This window comes from Aspergillus foveolatus (assembly GCF_047715535.1).
Source record: "Aspergillus foveolatus strain CBS 279.81 unplaced genomic scaffold BDW70scaffold_3, whole genome shotgun sequence".
Classification (NCBI taxonomy): domain Eukaryota; kingdom Fungi; phylum Ascomycota; class Eurotiomycetes; order Eurotiales; family Aspergillaceae; genus Aspergillus; species Aspergillus foveolatus.
In genome coordinates, this window is record NW_027396067.1 from 209,609 (window position 1) to 230,213 (window position 20,605).

General features: G+C 51.5%; 6 protein-coding genes and 1 non-coding gene across 7 annotated transcripts; 4 read left to right on the forward strand and 3 right to left on the reverse strand.

Moving 5' to 3' along the window:
* Positions 1 to 33: 33 nt before the first annotated feature.
* On the forward strand, positions 34 to 1,776 carry BDW70DRAFT_127404 (uncharacterized protein). Its single transcript, XM_073735266.1, has 3 exons — positions 34 to 258; positions 322 to 557; positions 612 to 1,776. The coding sequence occupies exons 1-3, from the start codon at positions 235 to 237 to the stop codon at positions 1,546 to 1,548; spliced, it is 1,197 nt and encodes a 398-aa protein (XP_073600137.1). The 5' UTR covers positions 34 to 234; the 3' UTR covers positions 1,549 to 1,776.
* Positions 1,777 to 2,060: 284 nt separating this feature from the next.
* BDW70DRAFT_155816 (putative RNA helicase/RNAse III) lies at positions 2,061 to 6,722 on the reverse strand (the record flags this gene model as incomplete). The annotated part of the gene is made up of 8 exons (XM_073740104.1): positions 2,061 to 4,827; positions 4,873 to 5,725; positions 5,781 to 5,917; positions 5,961 to 6,102; positions 6,146 to 6,398; positions 6,457 to 6,502; positions 6,551 to 6,579; positions 6,624 to 6,722. 8 exons carry the CDS (start codon positions 6,720 to 6,722, stop codon positions 2,061 to 2,063), a joined length of 4,326 nt encoding a protein of 1,441 aa, XP_073600138.1.
* Positions 6,723 to 6,968: 246 nt separating this feature from the next.
* BDW70DRAFT_127407 (putative transcription factor kapC) lies at positions 6,969 to 8,801 on the reverse strand. Its single transcript, XM_073735267.1, has 4 exons — positions 8,488 to 8,801; positions 8,221 to 8,236; positions 7,797 to 8,077; positions 6,969 to 7,747 (listed from the first exon to the last, which is right to left on the reverse strand). The coding sequence occupies exons 1-4, from the start codon at positions 8,539 to 8,541 to the stop codon at positions 7,262 to 7,264; spliced, it is 837 nt and encodes a 278-aa protein (XP_073600139.1). The 5' UTR covers positions 8,542 to 8,801; the 3' UTR covers positions 6,969 to 7,261.
* An 866-nt stretch (positions 8,802 to 9,667) lies between these two features.
* On the forward strand, positions 9,668 to 13,594 carry BDW70DRAFT_127411 (putative phosphatidylserine decarboxylase Psd2). Its single transcript, XM_073735268.1, has 7 exons — positions 9,668 to 9,965; positions 10,044 to 10,088; positions 10,186 to 10,401; positions 10,456 to 10,882; positions 10,929 to 12,344; positions 12,394 to 13,145; positions 13,209 to 13,594. Exons 1-7 carry the CDS (start codon positions 9,822 to 9,824, stop codon positions 13,368 to 13,370), a joined length of 3,162 nt encoding a protein of 1,053 aa, XP_073600140.1. The 5' UTR covers positions 9,668 to 9,821; the 3' UTR covers positions 13,371 to 13,594.
* Positions 13,595 to 13,792: 198 nt separating this feature from the next.
* On the forward strand, positions 13,793 to 16,533 carry BDW70DRAFT_62435 (Mis12-Mtw1 family protein). Its single transcript, XM_073744413.1, has 4 exons — positions 13,793 to 14,465; positions 14,526 to 15,125; positions 15,173 to 15,340; positions 15,394 to 16,533. The coding sequence occupies exons 1-4, from the start codon at positions 14,249 to 14,251 to the stop codon at positions 16,245 to 16,247; spliced, it is 1,839 nt and encodes a 612-aa protein (XP_073600141.1). The 5' UTR covers positions 13,793 to 14,248; the 3' UTR covers positions 16,248 to 16,533.
* An 819-nt stretch (positions 16,534 to 17,352) lies between these two features.
* On the forward strand, positions 17,353 to 17,424 carry BDW70DRAFT_t36. Its single transcript has one exon. It is a non-coding gene; the product is annotated as a tRNA-Glu (tRNA).
* Positions 17,425 to 17,753: 329 nt separating this feature from the next.
* Positions 17,754 to 20,508, reverse strand: BDW70DRAFT_62441 (crossover junction endodeoxyribonuclease). The gene is made up of 2 exons (XM_073744414.1): positions 20,450 to 20,508; positions 17,754 to 20,334 (listed from the first exon to the last, which is right to left on the reverse strand). The coding sequence occupies exons 1-2, from the start codon at positions 20,461 to 20,463 to the stop codon at positions 17,874 to 17,876; spliced, it is 2,475 nt and encodes an 824-aa protein (XP_073600142.1). The 5' UTR covers positions 20,464 to 20,508; the 3' UTR covers positions 17,754 to 17,873.
* Between the last annotated feature and the right edge of the window lie 97 nt (positions 20,509 to 20,605).

The window sequence follows — 20,605 nt, forward strand, 5'->3', positions numbered from 1 at the left end:
GCCCTGACGTAAATTTGTGCCTCAGGCTCGAAACTCCACTCCAAGCTTCTGGCATTCCGCACCGTGAACACTTCACACACGTCTCCTTCTCATTATCGTCGTTCCTTTCTTCTCTATTCTTATTTCCATTACGAAACTCGTATCCAAAATCTCCTTGGCCCACTATAATTCGAAATGACCTAGCCCTGTCTCTCATTACAACAATCTTGCCCAAGCAGCTCCTAGCAACACGTCATGGTGTCCCTTTGGCCGTTCAAGGTAGGCAAACCACAGCAACCTGCAATCAAAGCATAACAGAAGCTAATCTTCCGTATCGCACAGGGCGAAGACACCTCCCCGGCCGGTTTTGAAAAAGCCCTCTCCGCTCTCTCCGAAAAAATCAGCCAGACTACCACCCGCCTCGACCTACACCGCCAGCATGCCCGCCGCTTCAAAGCCCTCTGGACCCTCTACACCACCTTTATCTACCTCCTCTACTCGATAATTCTCGCGCTCGTCCTAGGATGGGAAAACTGGGGCGTGAAGGAGTACGCCGCGATTCTCGGGGGACCGGTCATGTATGTTTGAGCAGATCTGGCTCGTGATTGCCTGTCGATCTCTAACGCGAGCAGTATCTACCTGGTCCGCGCCGGAGGCACGATGTATTTCGAATACCGGATTAATCACACCCAGCGATACCTCGACAGCCTACAGAAGCAGCGCGACGAGACGATTGAGAAGCTCAAGGTGGCTACGAAATACAACTCCACCCAGCAGCTGCTGGAAAAGTACGCTGGTGACTCGCCAAAACCCAGTCGCTCGAAGGGCGGCGACCACAAACCAAAGCCGGAGAACAAGCGCAAGCCGTCTGGACAGCAGCAGCCCCCGCAGCCACAATTCCATCGAACGGGTCTCCCCCCTCCTCCAACCGCTAATATCCGCCGACCAGTCCCGCCGCCTCCAGAGCAGCCACCATCGCCCTACCACTCGCAGCAATACCAACAACCTCGTCTCAATATCCCGCCTCCCGGGATAGATGAGCCCGGCTTCGCCCCGAATGCCTTCCCGACGCAGCAGTACATTGAGCATTCTCGCTGGTACGACAGGCTTCTCGACGTCCTCCTCGGTGAAGACGAAACACAGCCGAAGAACCGAATCGTCCTGATCTGTGCCGCGTGTCGGCTCGTCAACGGCCAGGCTCCACCGGGCGTGAAGTCTCTCGAGGAAATTGGCCGCTGGCGGTGCGGGGGCTGCGGCACATGGAACGGCGAGGCCAGCGCAGCCCGAAAAGTGCTGGCAGATATCAAAGCCGCGGCAGGGCCTGCGTCTGAACCGTCGGATGGCGAGGCAGAGACCGAACACCGCTTATCAACATCTACAAGCGATGGCGCCTCTGACGGTGTAATAGTTACGAAAGAGGATGATGAGCAGGAACAGAATGAAGCTGAGGTCGAGTCACGGAGTAGTTCAGGCTCTGGGGCGGAAACTCCCGCAGAGGACGACGAGCCGGCGTCAGAAATCAGGACCAGATCTCAGAATGCAACAAAGCGGCGCGCTCGGAAGGGATAGTCATCAGACGGACGAAGTTGTCTTTCCTTTTCTTAGCGGTTTTTTGCTCGCATAACACGTCTTGCATATGTCTCTAGCGGTTCTTTTTACGTGCTCATTCAGCTATTGCGAATTCTCAATGCGCTAGGATGTTTTCGAAATCACTACTGGGTTCGTAGTCCGGGGGATAGATAGGGCAAGTAGGTCAGTTTCCTTGCATAGTTGTCAAGTGGGCTGTATCCCTTGCGCGTAGCTTGCTGTCGGCCTTCGACATCAAGGATCTCCGGGGCTGCAGAACAAGTCTTCACGGAAGATATTTGAAGCATCCAACTCGAGCCCATGTATGCCCAGACAGCATAAAGCCATCGAATATACAGCCTTTGGGTAGTTATTATCTCCAGCCCATACGACTATGGTGGTGATACTACCAAGTGAATACCTACGTAAGAAAGAATAGGGATACTCGTATTAGTAACAGTAATCTAGCATGCACCCAGTTTCAATGGAATTCAAGGATAGTTCTGTTCTGATCTCTAACACGAATTTAACAATGTACTTTTTCCGCCTTCTATCCTGTGGGTTATCTCCGAGTCCAAGTTCATGTCCAGATCCAGGTCCATCTGCACCTCCGTATCGATATCCAAATCCATGTTTTTGTCATAAATTCTGCCACTCTCAAGGCGTCCCACCAAACCGATGACTAGGTTAGCAGCTTGGATCTCAGCGTCTTCTTTACTCAGGCACCCTGTTACGACGATATCGTCGAGGTCGCGATCAAGGTCCTGGTTGGTCCTGAGGGTTGCAAGAGAGATCGTGCAAGTGTATGTCAGTTCTGGCCCTTCAGCGCCTAAAACAGCTGGATCTTCATCTCCATAATGACCGTCATTGTCAACCTCCAAAGTTTTGCGCTTCCCGGAGCTCAAATCACGGACTGTCCTACACTCGAACCGAAACCCGTCATTGCATCCCAATCGTGCCGCAAGCTTCTGCAGCTCGATCTGCGCCCTCTGTGTCGGATGGGTGACGTCAACGCGCTCATCTAAAATTCTCTTTGCGATCTTTACTAGTCCCAATCGTTCGATGAAGCCACAACATGCCCCCAGATTTCCGCCTGAGTCGACAAATATAGCGCCGATGATGGACTCGACAACATCAGAGAAGAATTTGTCTGCGTGAATTGCAGAGAAAAGGGACCACGGGTAGGCCGTTGTGTTGTTGAGGGCTTGCAGTATTGAGGGGCAGAGGAGGTTGTGGCGGGTTAGTGCATTCGATGAACCAGATTCAGGTTCGGCGTGGAGTGGTAGCGGTCTGGAGGGGGAATATCGGAGATAGCTATACAGAGAGAGAATTTTTGGCGGTGGGGATATTATCTCTGTCTCTGCCTCCGTTCCGGTGCCAATACTGGGGGTTAGAGGAGAGGGCATGGCCCACTTGAACTCCATGCACAGAAAAGCAAGGAGGTGCCCGTTCACAATGGCGTGTTTAATCTTTGTCATTTCGCCCTGTTGGTATTCAACATGATGTGCGCGAATCAAGTCAACAATAAGCATGTCAAGCACTGCATCACCTAAGAACTCAAGACGCTGATAGGACTGAATTGATGTATCATATGGACACGACGGATGCGTCAGAGCTTCCATAAGGAGAGTTTTGTCTTTGAACGTGTAACCGATATGGTTTTCTAGGTTTTCCTGTTGGATAGGATGAGGCTTCTTGTGGTCCTCCGGCACGGGCATACTCTGGGGTCTTGTGAGTTTAGTCTCTGGGAGTTCGATCTCTGGGAGGAAGCGGAGGATGCAAGACTGTGCTTTGTGGAGGCCGCCGTCAATATACGCCGCACCAATGAGAGCCTCGACAACATCAGCAAGGACTTTAGCGGACATTGAGCGCGTCGATGCAGAAGCGTATAATTTCTCAGAAATAAGCGGGGCAGACCATTTCCGCGGGGTGAATTGATTGCTTAAGATGTACGCATCAAGACCTTGGTCCAGTGCAGCGCGGGTAAGACGAGCGTTCTGTACGAGTGCGTGCAGCGTTTCGGTTAAGTAGCCCTCGTGCCAGTTCGGATTGTTGTAGAAGAGGGAAGCCGCAACGGTGAACTTGAGTACCGAGTCGCCGAAGAACTCGTATCGCTGGTAGTCTGTCGGGGCTTGAGCAAGGGGCATTGTGATGGCTGTGATGACATGTCTGAGGTCCTGAAACTGGATATCTCGTAGAACTGTTTCGCATAATCTCGTCGCAACCAGCGCGGCTTCTAGTCTATCAAGGATGGCTGGAATGAACCGACCAAAAACTGTTTCACTTGCAGGGAGTCTGTCTATCGTGCAATGGCTAGCAGAGAGTATCCGCTTCTTGGTAGGTGAATCCAGTATTCCATCTTCAGCAGGACGCTTTTTGGCTAGTGTTTGTCGTTGGAGGAGGTTCCTTCGTTTACTAGGATACGGATTGCATTCTAGTTCAAGGTCTCCACTCCTGTTAAGCCATCGCTTGAAAATGAGTAACTCGCCATAGCGAGACCGATCACGGACGACGCCCATACGGTCCAAGGACCTTTGGCTGGAGAATACCTGGATGGCCGGCTCGTGTCCCTGATTCTTATTCAACCAGACTTTCAGTTCGTCCAAGGGCAAGTCAGGGCCAAACAGAGCGATATAGTCCTTGTTTCCGGCTAGCGGTGTGCTTGTCATAGCCTGTAGGTAAAGTGCAGTGGCGGCTCTCATGCGTTCAATGTTTTCAGCTGTCAAGGAAACAGCTTCTGCCGCCTCGAATTCCAGGGTGTATGTCGTCTCACTGTCCCAACACAACGTCATCGGTGCGATTGGCGGTATTGCTGTCGGAGTTAATAACTTCATGTAAGTGTCCTCCCCATTTCGGCGAACAACAATCCGGCTCCGATACAGATTGGTTGACGACCATAAATGCGCCCAGTCCACCCATGGATCATACTGTTCCGATACATTCTGCACGGCTGGTAATAAACTTATATCCTTTCGGGTGAACTCTCGGCTTTTTGTCAGCGGAAGGAGATTGTCGTTTACGAGACCGTGCTCGTATAGAGCTTTATATGCATAGAAAGCCGCTTCTTTCTTTGCTGCACGTTCTGTCTTCCGCCAAGCTTTCCCTTCCGCACGTCTGACCTTGGGATTCACGCTGCTTGGCAGGATGACTTTGGCTCTCAAAACGCCACCGTCATTCCTCTCGAAGGAGAACTCGGGTTTGTTTTCGACATAGTTCTGTCGGGGAAGAGTATCGCAAAAGTGGACTAGGTGTTGCATAGCATTATCGGCCGTCAAAATGGCACTGCAAAGTCAACAATCTGCGGCCAGAGTAAGGTCAGAATCATACCCTGTCGATTGAACGCAGAAACGTGTGCACACGTCTTCGTCAAGGCTTTCAAGTGCACGCAACTCTTCCATACGCCTCCTGTCCTCTAGGCAAGCTTCTTCCATGACCTTCTCGATCTTCTGCCATTTATCCAGTGAGGAGGCGTCATCCTCTGTAGACAACATCATAGAATATGTCGAGTTTTGACGCCGGGCACGCCCACGCCGCTGGATGAACGACTTTAACCTTTGCGGTTTGTTGTAGCAGATCACCACACTGCAGGCGCTCACATCAATCCCCTCCTCTAACACATCAGTTGCGACTATCAGGTTCTTTCGTCCGTACCGGAAGTCATCCAACGTGTCGGGCTGCATTTTTGCCGAGAGAAGGTCTCCTAGCATAGTTTTCCTATTTGTGGAATTAGACATCCCAATGAAGCTGCCGGTGCGGAATCGATCTCTCGTGGAGGGGTGGGTAGAGAGCAGGTAAGACATGACGGTAACAACCGCTCGCTGTTGCACGAAGATCAGACCGGAGAAGTTTATGTCTTCGGTGCTCATCAAGAATGATATCAAAGCCTCGAATTTTGGGGAGACGGGAAAATCCTTGGGGTCAGTGGAGTGGACGTCTATATCAGGAACCGGTGATTTAGACAGGATATCCACGAGGTACTCCCGCTCGTCATCGTCTAGGTCGATATTTGAGTGAACATAGGTATAACTCAGAAGCTCCTCAACCGACGCCCTGATAAAGTACTCTGCGGCCCATATCCCCAGCTCTTGAAATATATGGACGGCTCTGCGAGCAAACCTCTTCATCTGGTCGCTGCAGTAAGTGTTGTCCCTTTCAAGCACCTTCTGCAGAGCCGATCCATCTGGAGATGTCATTCTTAGTTTCATAAGCCTCTATTAATACTTTTTGTGTCTCACCCCAAAGCAAAGCATTTTCTATCATCAATGGCGTATACAGAACCCGCCGCAACTCGGGCATATGCGAATATTCCAGCAGCTCCAGACGGTGCGCTTGGGGCGTCGTGCAAACTGAATTGAGGTTCATCTCGATCGTCCTATACTGGTCAGCGCATAATCAAGCAGTGCCACATTACATACTGCAGATCCCCGCGACTAGAGCCAGCGCTGGCCGTCAGACCTAAAATCCTGGGAACAGCACTCGGACCATAGTCCTGAAGGGCCGGGCGATAAAAATTTCTCATAATCATATTCGTGGGGTGTTTACGGATACAATGATGTGCTATTCGTATTAGCGAATCTCCCTCTGGCATGGAACAAAGTACCTTCGTCAAAAATAAGAAGCCCTAGCCGGGATATACGCACAAACCCGTGGGTCATGGCATCATGAAGAACGGCGGGGGTAGACACGATCACTTGAACGTCCTCTAACACAGCGTCCCAGATAGCCTGCTCAGTCCACAGCTCAACCTTATCTGATCCAAGGAGAGTGCGAGACTTCACAGCCGGAATGTGCTGCGAGATGACCCTGTGCTGCTGCGAGCAGAGCGGGACAGTCGGTGCCAGGAACCATATCAGCTACCTAAGTTAGAGCCGTCGGTGTATAGGACGTTCGAGGGGCGTCAGTGCATCGCACCTTCCCATCCGAGTTCTCCAGCTCGTGTATGATCCGCAGGAGAGCGCTGGCTCACGTCAGTCAAGCTATGCAGAGACCTGGGCAAGCAGCATACATTTGCGTTTTCCCGCTCCCCGTGCCCATCTAGAGTCGTTAGAGAGTTTCTGTGGCGTTGTCGGTTTACTTACCACAACGATGATATTGCCTTTCAAGCTCGCTTCAAACATCTCCAGTTGGTAGCTCCGCGCCCGGTGTTCAGCGGAACCTTCCTCTGGGGTGGACGCCATCGGGAGGGATTGTCTGATCTTTCAGCGATGGAATATCGTGACCATTAGTTAAACCAGCGAGAGACTCTTAAGGGAAGAAGTTGTTGATGAACAGGTGGAGTCGAATGTGGTGGGGTAAGCCTGTACTTTGTAAGATGAACACGCTCGACTGCTGCCACTTATCTGCAGAGCTCGTCAGGCTGGCAAACAAAAGCCCAAACAGAAGCCTTGGCACGGCTGAAGTTCGCTTGTTCTACGCATTCCCTATTGCAAAGACCAAGTATTGCGTTGCGATTAAGTCTTGGCTGAAAGACAATCCCAGAATTAGGTACACAATACTGTATTCGAGTGATGCGAAGTTCCCCATTCCGATCAGACAAACGCAGAACACCAACCCCAAGGCCATGATATCCCTCACTCTGCGCCATACACCTTGGAGATTAAGAAACGAACAATAGACACAGATAATAGACGCTGGTAAGTGAAAGCGGCACAAAGATGAACATAACTTATGCGGCGTAAGGAAATGCGAACAAGGTGGAATCAAGCTTGACAAGCGCTCATGATACCATTGGTAACCCATGAGTCGGAGGCTCCGTCTTCGTTTCCGAGGGGTCGGTGGTTTCATCCCCTCGGCCGCGACGGGCCTGGAAGTTGTTATTCAAGAAAGCCTCTTCATTTGGGTGTTTGCGCATCCCAAGGCCGGCTTCCGCTATGCGGTTTAGAGAGTTCATATCGTCGTTAGCAATGGATACCTGCGATTGGGGTGAGCCCTGCGGAGGAGCCGAGGCACCAGCCTGGCCAGGTCTAGAAGCCGGCTGCGGTACAGAAATTTCGGTTCGGGGCTGGTTGAGATCAATGTTCCCCGGTAGCTCAGGAACCTCACCCTGTGAGTCCAGCAGACGGGATTGTAGGTTGATGACATATTCCCGCAGTTGGTAGTTTTCAGCCTGCAGAGCTTTGTATTCCTGCGACATCACTTCGTACTCTTTTACTTGCTCCTCGAGCTTGCGGATGTAGCTCTCTTTACGCTGGCGGAAAGCCCTCTGTGCTGGTTAGTAGGTTTCTATATACGGCCTGTTCTCATTCACGTACTTGGGCGGCGCGGTTTTGGGCGGCGCGCTTCGAGGTAGATAGCGGTCGCTTTCCATAGGTTTTCGGCGTCTCGTCCTCGACAGTGGGTTCTGGCTGCGCTGGTGGTTGTGATGGGGGAAGCATTGCGCCTCCGGAGATCGCAGGGTCGATATTGTTTTGATCTCGCGATGTTGTTGTGGCGGTTGGTTGCAGGTGGTGAGGTTGCGCATTTGGCTGCTGTGGACGTGGTTGTTGGGGATGCTGCGACAAGTGCTGCGCTGCTAACAGCGAATCGTGAAGCACTAACAGAAGAGACGTTAGCAGGCACTAATTGAGCAAGGCTGTTTTGAGACAAATCGTCGCAGTGTGTTATCACTACGCGTCAAAGCCGGGAGATCCGCAAAGCCACGCGATGCGACTACTCGCAACGGAGCTCGTGGCTTACCTTGATCAGCATGGTCCTGCGGCAAATATCAGTCAGCCTTGTGTCTTGTTATGCCTTTGTTACTCTAGGGCCTCCAGCTTGACGCGGTCGGAACGACGCCATACGATGCACGGGTGAGGTCATCTGTTATCTCGCGCGTGGCGACTTTGCAAACAGCAACGGCGGCCTTGTTGACAAGGGACGCCGATGTCACAAGGGCGAGATACGCAGATGAGGGCAGATCGTAGATCTGATGACAAACCGCGACAAGCGTATAGATTTGCTTACCTGAGCAGATGTTTGCATGCTTGGATGCGGCGCTGGAGCTAGTGCAGGCTGCATGGAGAAACAACGAGCTGGTGACGACAAAGACAACACGTCCGACAGCAAAAAGCACGGGTCAATTCAAAGTCAGAAAGCCAACTGGAAATGGGACTCGGGATATATGGCGAGATCTCGCGAGGGCGCGGATGGAAGTATCGCAATGCAGGGCGAGGATGAGGTAAGCAGGCGGTCCGAGGATGGGATTCGGTTCAGCTTGAATGCAGTTCTGCCTGCTGACTGTGTTCTTACGAAAGATGGCAAGATCTGATGTCGTAAGCAGGGGGGAGACGGAGGTTAAAAAGGGAAGAAAAGGCGGAAGGAACATGACCGCGGTGTCTGTGGCGGCGGTGGGGGCGCAGCTCGAATCTGGAACGGGAGACTTCACTCCTGAGGCAGCATTTCTTACTAATCAGAAGCTCCAGCTGCATTGGCCAAGAACCACAACCACTATCAAAAATACTACAAATGCAGATAGACACTGAAGAGTCTCACGTAACTGTCATACTGCTTAATTCTCCTCAATCGTCTGGGGAGAATAGCTGGGACTGCCCGCCGCTGCGGCTTCACCGGTAGCAGAGACCCAGGCGCACGGGCGTTCCGGAAGAAGTAAGCGGAGAATCGCGGCAGAACTGCGCATGCCAGAGCACTGTCTTTAGCATAAGCAAATAAACAGACGGGATGTTGGGAAAAATGGGAGGAAGTGTAAGATTTGTCTTTTCAACCCTAGTCTGCTCTATAAGACAAAGTGCTCGTAGATATTGGCTTTCAAGACATCTTGTAGGGCTGCCGGTACACTGCAATCAGCAGCTGTCAGTGGCCACCGAAACCTGGCAGCCTGGCGACCTGGGGTGTATACTCCCCACCACCCCTCAACCCGTCCAATTCCATCCGGCTCCTTTTCCCGACGTCTTTTCAGCAAGTCCTAAATGTCGTTGATTGTAAATTATTCGCTTAAGCAGTCCAATTTTCGTAGAGCGACGTTTTCTTCTACTGAGCGGTGACTTCATTCCGGATAATACTGGGTCGAGCCGGCAGATCTCAGATCGACCCGTCCAAGACCTTCAACGAGCCTAACGACAGCCTAGGCAGTCGCTTGACGCTTCGCGACATTTCTAGCCCGTTGCTGGAGACTCCGGCTTTCACGCACAAGCCATTCCACCTGTCAAGATCCCTCAATTTACTATAAATCTTCTTCCCGCACCCCTTTACCCCAGGATTTACTCCCAAGTGTCCAGTCGACGCGTCCACTGCCTTTTCCGCGGCCGCTTCCCCCCGCACTCTCCCGTCCGAACATCATCATGGTTCGGCTACCATTGCCACAACGTCTTAGCTCTCATCTCAGCACGAGGAGCAATGCTTCGACGCCGGGCCAAAGTAGAAGCACCAGTCCCATGAGAACACCTGATGTCAAGCCATTGGTACTCAAAGTGTCGGTCTTGCGGGTAAGTGAGCCGTGTTGTCCTTGGCTCGGGTCTCTGACCGTCGTCAACTCCGCTGACTCGTACTGTGTAAACGTACAGGGGAGAAACCTTGCCGCCAAAGACCGAGGAGGAACAAGCGATCCTGTAAGCATACCTTCGAAGAACTCGAATGAGCCTACCGGCGAAGGCCCAGGAGTCTCGACGCACAATAGTGCCAACTCGGTACTGACAAGTCTTACAGTATTTGATAGTCACACTCGGAGAAGCCAGACAATCGACGCCTACCATATTCAAGACATTGAACCCAGAATGGAATGTGACCTTTGAAATGCCGGTCATCGGCGTCCCGTTGCTCGAGTGCATTTGCTGGGACCACGACAGATTCGGCAAGGATTACTTGGGCGAATTCGATATTGCTTTGGAAGATATATTTACGGATGGGGAAATTCAACAACAGGTACGTAATGACGGTCACCGCAATACCTGTATATGTGCTCATGGCCATGAACAGCCGAGATGGTACACCCTCAAGTCGAATCGAAAACCCGGCAAGAGGAAGGATAACAACGTATCGGGCGAAATTCTTCTACAGTTCTCGTTATCTGACCCTTCGAACCCGACAGCGTCGCCAACGGAAATTTACACGAGGTTTAAGACATTAGTCTCCACTGGAGACGAAGACGAGTATTTTCCTCCAGTATCGTCGTCAACAATCCTAGAGGAGTCTGGTGACAGAGACGAAGAAACATCCGACGAGACTGATGATCCAACAAAACCAGAGGCAGTAGAGAAGCGGAGGAGGAGACTACGCTTGAAGCGCTTGAAACGCAAGTCCTTGGCTGCCAGGGCGTATCAGTTCTCTGGCGTTGGAAATGGCGTGCAGGGCATCGTGTTCATGGAGATTGTCAAGGTCACCGACCTTCCCCCAGAGCGAAACGGTATGATACCCTTTACCATGTTGACAGAAGTAGCTGACTAGGATAGTGACGCGGACTTCCTTTGACATGGATCCGTTCGTGGTAACGTCACTTGGTCGCAAAACGCTCAGAACCCCGGTCATCCGTCACAACTTGAACCCAGTATATAACGAGAAGATGGTCTTCCAGGTCATGAAGCATGAGCAGTTATACACAATGAGTTTTACCGTCATGGACAGGGACAAATTTTCGGGAAACGACTTCGTGGCTTCGGCGAGCTTTCCCCTGCAAGCGCTTATCCAGGCTGGTCCTGATATCGATCCAGAGACCGGGCTTTACCAGTTTTCCGAAGAAGATATGCGACCTCCAGCCAAGATCAGCCCGGTCCCTTCGTCCTCCAACTTGTCGAGGCCAAGTAAGCATCTTGCGAGATCGAGGAGCTCTACTACATCTTTATCGGCGCAACAACAGGAGCCTCAATATGTCCCTTCGCTAGTTCTTCCTGAACAAAGCACGAGCAGTAGTAACTCTGACGGTTCTACTGCTGCCAGTCCCGTCGCATCTGAGTCAGATGGTCTTCGGGTCTACGAGATTCCGCTAACACTAAAGAATAAAGAAAGATGGGAGGATAAGCACTTCCCGCAAATCATAGTCAAGGCGAAATACATGCCTTACCGTGCACTGCGACAACAATTCTGGAGGCTAATGCTGAGGCAATACGACGCTGATGACAGCGGTAGCATTGACAAGGTCGAGCTGACCACGATGCTCGATACCCTTGGGTCAACACTAAAGGAGTCGACTATCGATAGCTTCTTCGAACGCTTTAGTGAGGAGAATAGCTCAGGCGATCCTTCCTGCTTGACATTCGATCAAGTTGTAATGTGCCTCGAGGATACGCTCCAGTCGCTGCAGAAAGACCCGCGGACAATGGGCAAAAAACTTAGCCCAGCTACATCAACAGCCAGTCAAGAAAGTGACGGCGAGGAGCTAAATGTTGAGACCAGCTCTTCCCATCCGACTAATGTTGATTCTCACGTCACATCGATCCCGACGATGACCACAGAGCAGACTTCAGCCGACGAAGATCTCCACCCAGACGACTTGGGCGACGAGCGCGGAGAAGAGCACGTTATTGAGCTCCGAGAATGCCCTCTTTGTCATCAGCCGCGGCTCTCTAAGCGGTCCGATGCTGATATCATCACGCACATTGCAACATGTGCAAGCCAGGATTGGCGACAGGTGGACAACCTTGTCATGGGCGGCTTTGTGACATCGAGCCAAGCCCAACGGAAATGGTATAGCAAGGTTATCACCAAGATCTCTTACGGTGGCTACAAGTTAGGTGCAAACTCTGCCAACATTCTCGTACAAGATCGTATCACAGGGCAGATCAATGAGGAACGGATGAGTGTCTATGTTCGATTGGGCATTCGGCTCTTATACAAGGGTCTCAAGAGTCGCGAAATGGAGAAGAAACGAAGTAAGGCAATTCAGACCCTGACACTGATACAGGGCTAACCACTATACAGTTCGCAAGATTCTGAAATCCCTCAGTATTAAGCAGGGAAAGAAATATGACGATCCAGCCTCGGCAAGTCAAATTCGAGACTTCATCAACTTTCATCAGCTAGACATGTCGGAAGTTTTACTGCCCCTAGATCAGTTCAAGAACTTCAATGAGTTCTTCTACCGCGCACTGAAACCAGGAGCCAGACCCTGTTCTGCCCCGCATGAACCTGGGATTGTTGTTTCGCCTGCCGACTGCCGTACGGTGGTGTTTGACCGCGTCACTGAAGCAACCAGTGTCTGGGTCAAAGGGCGGGAATTCTCCATCAAGAGACTTCTTGGAAATGCCTATCCTGAAGATGTTTCACGATATCAGAATGGAGCATTAGGAGTTTTCCGGCTCGCGCCTCAGGATTATCATCGCTTCCATATCCCTGTCGACGGCGTGATGGGAACCCCAAAGACCATCGAAGGCGAATACTACACGGTAAACCCGATGGCAATCCGCTCCGCGCTCGATGTGTATGGCGAGAACGTACGAGTTCTGGTGCCCATTGATTCGGTGAAGCATGGCCGAGTTATGGTGATCTGCGTTGGTGCGATGATGGTCGGAAGTACGGTAATCACCCGACAGGCTGGTGAAAAGGTCTCACGGGCTGAGGAGCTCGGATATTTCAAGTTTGGCGGAAGTACTCTTCTGCTGCTCTTTGAAGAAGGAAAGGTCAACTTTGACAGTGATCTCGTGGACAACTCGCGCGGAGCTCTGGAAACCTTGGTAAGACCCAACCCCTTGCTGCTCGACACGTGGTTTCTAACATCAACCCCTTGTGCGTTTTAGGTCCGGGTGGGTATGTCTGTGGGCCACAGCCCTGATATACCACAGTTCGAGCCTGATCTGCCCAAGAAGCCCGAGGATGTCAGCCTCGAAGAGATGCAAGCCGCCAAGCGCAGGATTGAAGGCAGCTTGGCTCCACCAGCCCATGCCTCAGCGCTGCAGTAGATGTCAGTAATAGATTTGTTGCGACTGTTATGACATTTATTTATTACACAGATGCATTTTACTGAAGAACCTGGACATACAATCATAGGCTATAAGTATTGAGGGCTGATGATGCGCTCTCGTTTGATAAACATCATGCATACATAGAGGGGATTAGCATGTGGCGGTATGAATCTATAGATGCAGTACTCCGTATATAAGTGAATGCACATACTATATATTACAATCATTCTCAAGTCGAGGTATTAGCCGGTCAAAAGTCGATAGTAGTATTAGAGTACAACCCTAGAGCGTAGGTTGGGAGACAGTAGTGGTGCCGCCCGCGGTGAAGAACCAAAAAAAGACTAGCGTCGTCCCCACGCGTTAGACCAAAACAACCGCGTGCCGGCGACTTGGACGACCAAACCCCCCCAAAAGCAACCTAAACGCTCGCATCGGTGCGCAACAGCGCAAGAAACGACTATTCGAGGCCTACCGGTAGACCCTCAATTAATATTGCCGTTCTCAACTCGTCGCCTTCAATTGCCGCTCTACGACCGCGGGCACCCGATCGCGCGACCGGAATTTATCACGCTCTCGACCCCCGTTAACCCGTAACACTGGCTACATCAACTGCGCTACGTTGGGATAAACGATCTGACGTAGACCTGACTGGATAGGACTGCTGTTAGTCTTGGACCGCTTGGTGAATCAGTCAGTCAGTCTAGTTTACGCTCACGCTCCGCTTCTGCCGAACTGCCAGCGCATCAACACATGAACGGAAGATTCTTCGTGACGCAACACACGGTAGTTTTCGTCTTTCTTGAGTAGTTTCCGGGTGGAGTTTTCTGGGGCAAAATTTCTTCGATAAACGGTGCCTGCCTCAACCTGGCCCTGACATGACCGTCACTGTCCTAGCCACACCTACGACTCAGACGAAGCGTCGCGAACCTTTGAGGGTAATTGATATGGCAACGTCCCAGGCGCGGACGCGTCATGCGTCGTCCGCCGCGCCTGGCGGGACCGGTAAAGGCGGGGGAAGACGAACGAGGGCGAGTTTGGATAAGCAGGAGAGGAATGATGAGGGAGTTAACGGGGAGAAGAAGCGCAAGGCTGGTGAGTCTTTCCAGTACTCACTGGGTTGTTGAATCTGACCAGGCGCTGATGGTGTTATAGGAGTCTATGATGAGGATATAGAAGGGTTCCAGTTTTCGCGCATTACGAGTAAAAAGCAGAAAGCGTCAACAAGTACCGAGCAGCCGGATCTTCCTGCTCCAGAAGAACCAGCGCCACAGCCTTCGCCGAGAAGGGGCCGACCACCGAAGAAGCGGGCGGAAGACAGGTCCGACGATGTAGCGAGACAGAAGAAGGCTTTAGAAGGAATGGGCAAGCGGCAAACTCGTGGAAGGACGAAAAAGGCTCCAGAGCCAGAGCCAGAACCTAAATCGCACCCGCGTCCGAACCCTCAATCCGAACGAAGTGAGCGCTCAACACGAAAACGAGGCGAGGAGGAACAGGTTCAGCAGGTTTCGGTGGAGAAGAAACGGAAAAAGGGCCGGCCCAGCAAGTCTCAGGAGGAGCAGCGCAATGGGTTTATGTCTCCGGAACAACCGCAGGCAGGAACGGCTACAATTGCGCTGCCCGTAGCGGACACACCAGTTATACAGAGGAATAAAGAGATGCGGGGGAAGAAATCGGGCAAGGGGAGCCGGCGCAGTAGTCTCAGTATGAGGGGGCGACGGGCCAGTTCGTTGATTGATTCTGGCGCATCAAACGGTGAGGATAACCTACCAAGTTCGGCGAGCGGTAACTGACTAGTGCAGCGTTACCTCACGACAAAGTGGACACGGCGGAATTCTACAAGCATATTGCGGCCGACGGCCTGGTAGAGCCACGGCGAATGAGGCAGCTTCTGATCTGGTGCGGTACACGCGCGCTACTGGAAAAGCCGTCGGGCTCGCGCTCTGGAGACGAGAGCGCACGATTAGCAGGTAGGCAGCATTGCATCAGCTAAAGCCGCGAATACTGGACTAACTTCTTCCAGCACGGGTAATCCAGGAAGAGCTGGTGAAAGATTTTGCCAGCAATTCGGAGTTATCAAATTGGTTCTCGCGAGAGGACACGGCCCCCACGGTAGTTGTCAAAAAGGCCAATCCGAAGAATTTGCAGAACCAGGACAAGATCAAGGAGTTGGAGGAGCAAATACAGAAGTTAGTGCTCTGCTCTAGTAAGCATTACGCTAACCTAACCGGCTTTAGGTTGCAAAAAGAAAGACAAGCGCTCAACGCACTACTACGAGCTCCGTCAATTCCAAGGATAAGGCCACCGAAGCGGCTGCCAAACGGACAATCGGATAACCACCCACCTGAACCGACAAAAACAGCGCCCGCCGACGAGCACATCGATCCATCAGTACTAGACCCGTCTCAACTGCGGATCCTCGAATCGCTACATCCAGACACGGTAAAGCAGGAGCAAGAACAAGGCAAAGACGCACAGCCGCATCCTCGATCCGACCAGACACAAAATACCGAACCCGAAACCAAACCCCTCCCGCCAATGCCCCCATCCTCCATAACCGCCCGTCTTTCCCGCCTAACAAGCCGACTTGCCCCAACACTAGACTCCTTCGCCGCAGGCATCCACAACGTCGAGCTCTACCGCACCATGTCCGACACCGTCTCGTCGAAGGCGCTACAGATCTGCGCCGATCGGTTAGAGGAGCGAGACGCCCGGAATGCCCTGCGGCGACTTGCCATCACAGCCCCTGCAGAAGCCCAAGCAGCTGCAGAGGCGTCTGCGGAAGAGGGCATTCCGCTCCGACTAAGATCACAATCACGGCCGAGGGAGGATCTGTGGCCGATCTTGGGGGCGTTGAGTCGGATAGAGCGGCGGTGATTTGCGTAACTAATCACTTCTATATTTGCTGTTATCTTCTTTGTTGGCCGCAGTGGTAGCGGCCACCGTCGTAGCCATGGCTTGCCATGGTTTTGCCTTGCTTTAAATGGTCATGTTTGGTTTCTGCAAGCAGTGGAGTTGGGGTGTTTATGTGCTGTTTGTTGCTGTGTCGTGCTATGGTGGTTTGGTTGTTCGCAGAGAAACCTTTTATGTATGTATGATGAGTCACCTAAACTACCTGACATAACCAGGCCTAGCCCTCTTAGCTAGGATTTGACTGGATTCAATTGGATTGCATTGGGTTGCATTGGATTGATGGATTGACGATCAGCTGTGCTAATGGACTATCAATATTAGAACATTGTGTTCGAAGTACGGGGTGCTCCTTTTGACAATTCTTCTCACTCCATCTACAGCGGTCCCAGTCATAGTCGCATGTGTCTCTGACTTTCTGTGCTCACGTGGAGATAGAGGCACCGCTGGAGGGCAGAGAGACCTTGCTACCTGCAGGGGTAGTCAACCTTATATTCACTTCCCTGTTTCACCGCGTAAGTGGGTAAGGAGGTAAGTCCCGGACCCTAGGAAGGTAGAGGCCCAAGCATGCTGCAGCGCAACGTAGCAAATTGCAAAAGAACAATGCTCACAATGGGTTAGTCCATGGTCAACCCTCCAAGTTTCTTGGTTTCACTGCGGTGGGCAGTCGACAATTTGCAAGGCATTTTATATTTTAGAGGCCAAGTACGATGTAATATGCGCCGATATGGAGCGTGATATCGGCTGTGGGTATCACTATTCCCTAACCGAAGATAAAACCATAAACCGGTTGGTGCCAGTACCCGGTCATATATATATATGTGCACTTACAGATCATACAGAGTACAGGTCGTTGCCACTACAGCCGTCAAACTCTTTCAAGTAGCGGGCAGCAGTATCGATTATAGGCGCCTGATTACCCGTATAGTCGTGATAGTTTGAGATCCACACATACTATCTAGGCTTTTCTACGAATCTCTCATGCACAATATCCAACCGTCCGTTAGGGCTTGATCTACCTAGAAATTAATCACACTTAGTTTAAATAAATTTACCCAGTTACAACAACTAATCCGATGTGGTGTAACGGCTAACATCGCCGTCTTTCACACGGCAGCTCGGGGTTCGATTCCCCGCATCGGAGCTCATATTTTTCTAATTTTTTTTTTCTTTTTCCCCCTTCTCTTGATCAACTGGGCCATCTATATTTTGGTTCGACATGTATTCTCCAAAAGTTCTAGAGGGCTCCGAGCACTGTGTTGGATTGGTGACGGTGCAAGGCTACTTAAACGCGCCTGCCGATTTGACCAAACCCGTGGTTTTCGGGTCCCGGCATGCCTACGGTGTGACAATCCTCTTACTGGACATGTAGGATACAATTGCCATGTAGGTAGAACGTACGAGCAAAAATAGTGTGGTTTGCCCGACCCGCTTGCAGCAAAGAGAAAGTATATACACCGTAGATAGGACATAATGCAATGATCCAAGTCCCCGAACGCCAAAGACCCTTTACCCGATTGTAGCTTGTAAGTAATGTATGTTCACTAAAAGAATTATGCACGAGAAGCAAATTTGAGGAGTAAGTTGAACCGGTCAAGTCAGGTCCACAATACTAACTCGTGCGAGCCTCTTCTTTTTCTTCTTGTCTTTCTTTAACCCTTCTGGGTCTGCGCAGGGTGCCTCGTCGACCTCATTGTCTGAAGCTCCTGGATCTATACTCCAAAACCCGTCGTGTATGGTGATTGACTCAACATGGCTTGGCACATTGCTATTAACGGTAGCAGCATCGGTAATGCCGTGGCAGGATCTTTCGAGATGAGTGTCCTCTTTACCGGGAACCTTTTTGCCGAGAGGCGATGTCTGTCGTTTCGTGTTAGCGTTTTCGACAGGGACTCCCAGGACGTCTTGGCTGAGAGTCGTATTTTCAGCAGCGCGTTCTGAAATCTTTGGGTTCGTTCTTGACTTCCCAGGTGACAGTCTCATGACATTCTCATCAAACGTGTCCAATTGCAGTGATGAAATGGCGCGCTCGAGGCTTGCAATATCAGGTACTGCCGGCTCTTCCGACCGCTTTGTTTGTTTAGGACTTGGGCTATAAGGTTGTGAGAAAAGGTCATGACAGCGCAGTTCTCTATAGCTCGTATTTGAGTAACTCATGCGGATTCTCGGGGCAGCAGGCGGCGAATATTCTTCCTCTGTGTCTGAAATTTGGATTACTTCCACGCTGCCGGAAGTGATTGCTGCACGCCGAGCATTCAGTGGTGTTGTGGCTGGGCGACGTTTGACCGGAGAGCCGGAATTAGAAAGGTCGCAAGACGCAAACCGGTCGACCAAGTAGTCGAAGCCATCCATGCGAGGATTTAGTTTCGGAGGAGTTGACTTTGTAAGACCATATGTACCAGTCCCAGTCCCAGTCCAAATCCCAGCTTCAGGACTGGAAAATGGTGGTGACTTTGTCGGCGATGATGTGGAAACGGCCGCCTCGAATAATTGTGCGCTTTTGTGATCGGACATGTCTGAGCGGCCTTTCTTGAGGGTGCCGTATTTCAATATACTACCTTGTTTCATGCTCGGGTCCAGCTCTTTTCGTCTTCGAGGACCCTGTTTCCGGGCCACCGTTTTCTTTGTTGCGGACTGTTTCGCTAATTGCTCTTTCTTCCAATTCTCCACAGCCTCTGGAACGCCTATAGATGCAATTGTCTCGAAAACCCACACTTTCTCAGGGGCGTAAGGATCATATCGCTTTGTCTTTCGTGTTTTGCTCGGTGACTGTGGAATAAAATTCTCGCCGTCTCCGTCCTCCTCTTCATCACCGGAGGCTGCCGTGTCCTGCGAAGGGAGCGGAGGATTTGGCTCCTCGGATAGCAAATCTAAACCGACAACATCAATTGGGATCATCTCAAATTGCAGCTCGGTCTGTCCGTCTGTGCTGAAGCTCGTCCGGCTCTTGTAAACCTTCTGCAGGACCTGCGCATCGCTATTGGATAGCCTGGGCCGGCTGGATGTCGGGTGCTGCCCAAGGCGAAGTCTGTAGGAAACCAGGGGCTCAGCCAGGAGTCTAATAACCTTTCTCGCCCCTGAACGATACTTCCATTCGAATGCATAAGCTGTGAACTGTCTCAATTTGGAAACATCCACCTCTCGGTCCCAAGCGTTGCGCAAGCGGTACCTCAGAGATTCAATCTGCTGTTCAGATGAGACGACCGGTTTGGCGTAGTATGATAGGATCGTCCGGTCTGGGAACATCTCCGGGATACGGACAGCCTTGTGCTTTGTCTGAAAATAGCCGCTCTCGTTCTCCTCTAGTTCGTACTGCAGTCTTTCTCTCCACTCGTTTAATCGTGCTTCAAGCTCAGCCCCGTCTGCTTCCAGTGCCTCTAAGAGGTCTCTCCCAAATCCCGCCGTTGCGATCTCTGCCGCTAGTTTACTGCCGCATTTGGGAACACCCGACGGTAGATAGTCGCCCCCACTGAGCATAGCGAAGAGAATCATGCCTGGACGATCCAGCTTCACGTTAGAGTCACTGCCATCTCCCATTCTATAAGAGGTAACGTGTGTTGCGCCACCAGCGCCGCTCCCAGCTTCTTTCGAAAAGTTCATGACAGTAAATCCCGATCCAAACATCAGCGCATCCACATCGTTGCTCATGACCGCATCAACGACTCCGGCCATCTGCAGCCTTGAGCACTCCGCTTCCGCTTCACCTGGTGCATCGTGACGGGGAAATCTAAACAAATCGATCAGAATTTTCGAGAGTTGGATGATTGGTGCATTCCCGTAACTGCGCCCTGTGACAGCTTTCCCCCTCTTGAAGGGCGGCTTATCCTTGCCATCATAGACAAAAAGCGGGTGAATTGGCAAGGCCAGTATTTTAAGCAGCCTGAAGAACAGCGTGCGAAGCTCCGGGTTCTTGCCACCGCGGCCGGCTTGTATTTGGAACAGCCATATTGATATGTCAACGGCTATTCTGATCGGCCGAGAGGTCCGTTCCAGGTGACTTATCGCCAACTTAGACAAAGATATCCGCTCCCCAGGGCCGAGCGCGTTGATTAGCCTGATCTTGTTAGGTATAGTGGTTATAAAAGTGTGGTGCGGGAAGATGTGTATTGGTTACGCCCCCGTTTCAGCACAGCAACTGGAAACTAAAAGAAGAGAAAAGTCAGTCTTACCCCGGGATACCCATTTGGACAGCTTCCACCAATATCAGACCAAAAAAACGCTAAAAGACCGCAGAAAACCTGCGCAGTGCTGCGGCCGGGGTTCACTTGAGGTTGTTTTGTTGATATCAACGCCGGGGCGACGGGCCGACGAAGGTCCGGTGGATC

Coding starts and splice junctions, on each gene's coding strand:
- BDW70DRAFT_62435 (XM_073744413.1), top strand. CDS start 14,249: ATGACCGTCACTGTCCTAGCCACACCTACGACTCAGACGAAGCGTCGC. Junction 15,126..15,172: donor TGATTCTGGCGCATCAAACG/GTGAGGATAACC, acceptor TGACTAGTGCAG/CGTTACCTCACGACAAAGTG. Junction 15,341..15,393: donor CGAGAGCGCACGATTAGCAG/GTAGGCAGCATT, acceptor AACTTCTTCCAG/CACGGGTAATCCAGGAAGAG.
- BDW70DRAFT_127407 (XM_073735267.1), bottom strand. CDS start 8,541: ATGCAGCCTGCACTAGCTCCAGCGCCGCATCCAAGCATGCAAACATCT. Junction 7,748..7,796: donor CCCAAAACCGCGCCGCCCAA/GTACGTGAATGA, acceptor TAACCAGCACAG/AGGGCTTTCCGCCAGCGTAA.
- BDW70DRAFT_127411 (XM_073735268.1), top strand. CDS start 9,822: ATGGTTCGGCTACCATTGCCACAACGTCTTAGCTCTCATCTCAGCACG. Junction 10,089..10,185: donor GAGGAGGAACAAGCGATCCT/GTAAGCATACCT, acceptor CAAGTCTTACAG/TATTTGATAGTCACACTCGG. Junction 10,883..10,928: donor CCTTCCCCCAGAGCGAAACG/GTATGATACCCT, acceptor TGACTAGGATAG/TGACGCGGACTTCCTTTGAC.
- BDW70DRAFT_127404 (XM_073735266.1), top strand. CDS start 235: ATGGTGTCCCTTTGGCCGTTCAAG. Junction 259..321: donor TGTCCCTTTGGCCGTTCAAG/GTAGGCAAACCA, acceptor CGTATCGCACAG/GGCGAAGACACCTCCCCGGC. Junction 558..611: donor ATTCTCGGGGGACCGGTCAT/GTATGTTTGAGC, acceptor TAACGCGAGCAG/TATCTACCTGGTCCGCGCCG.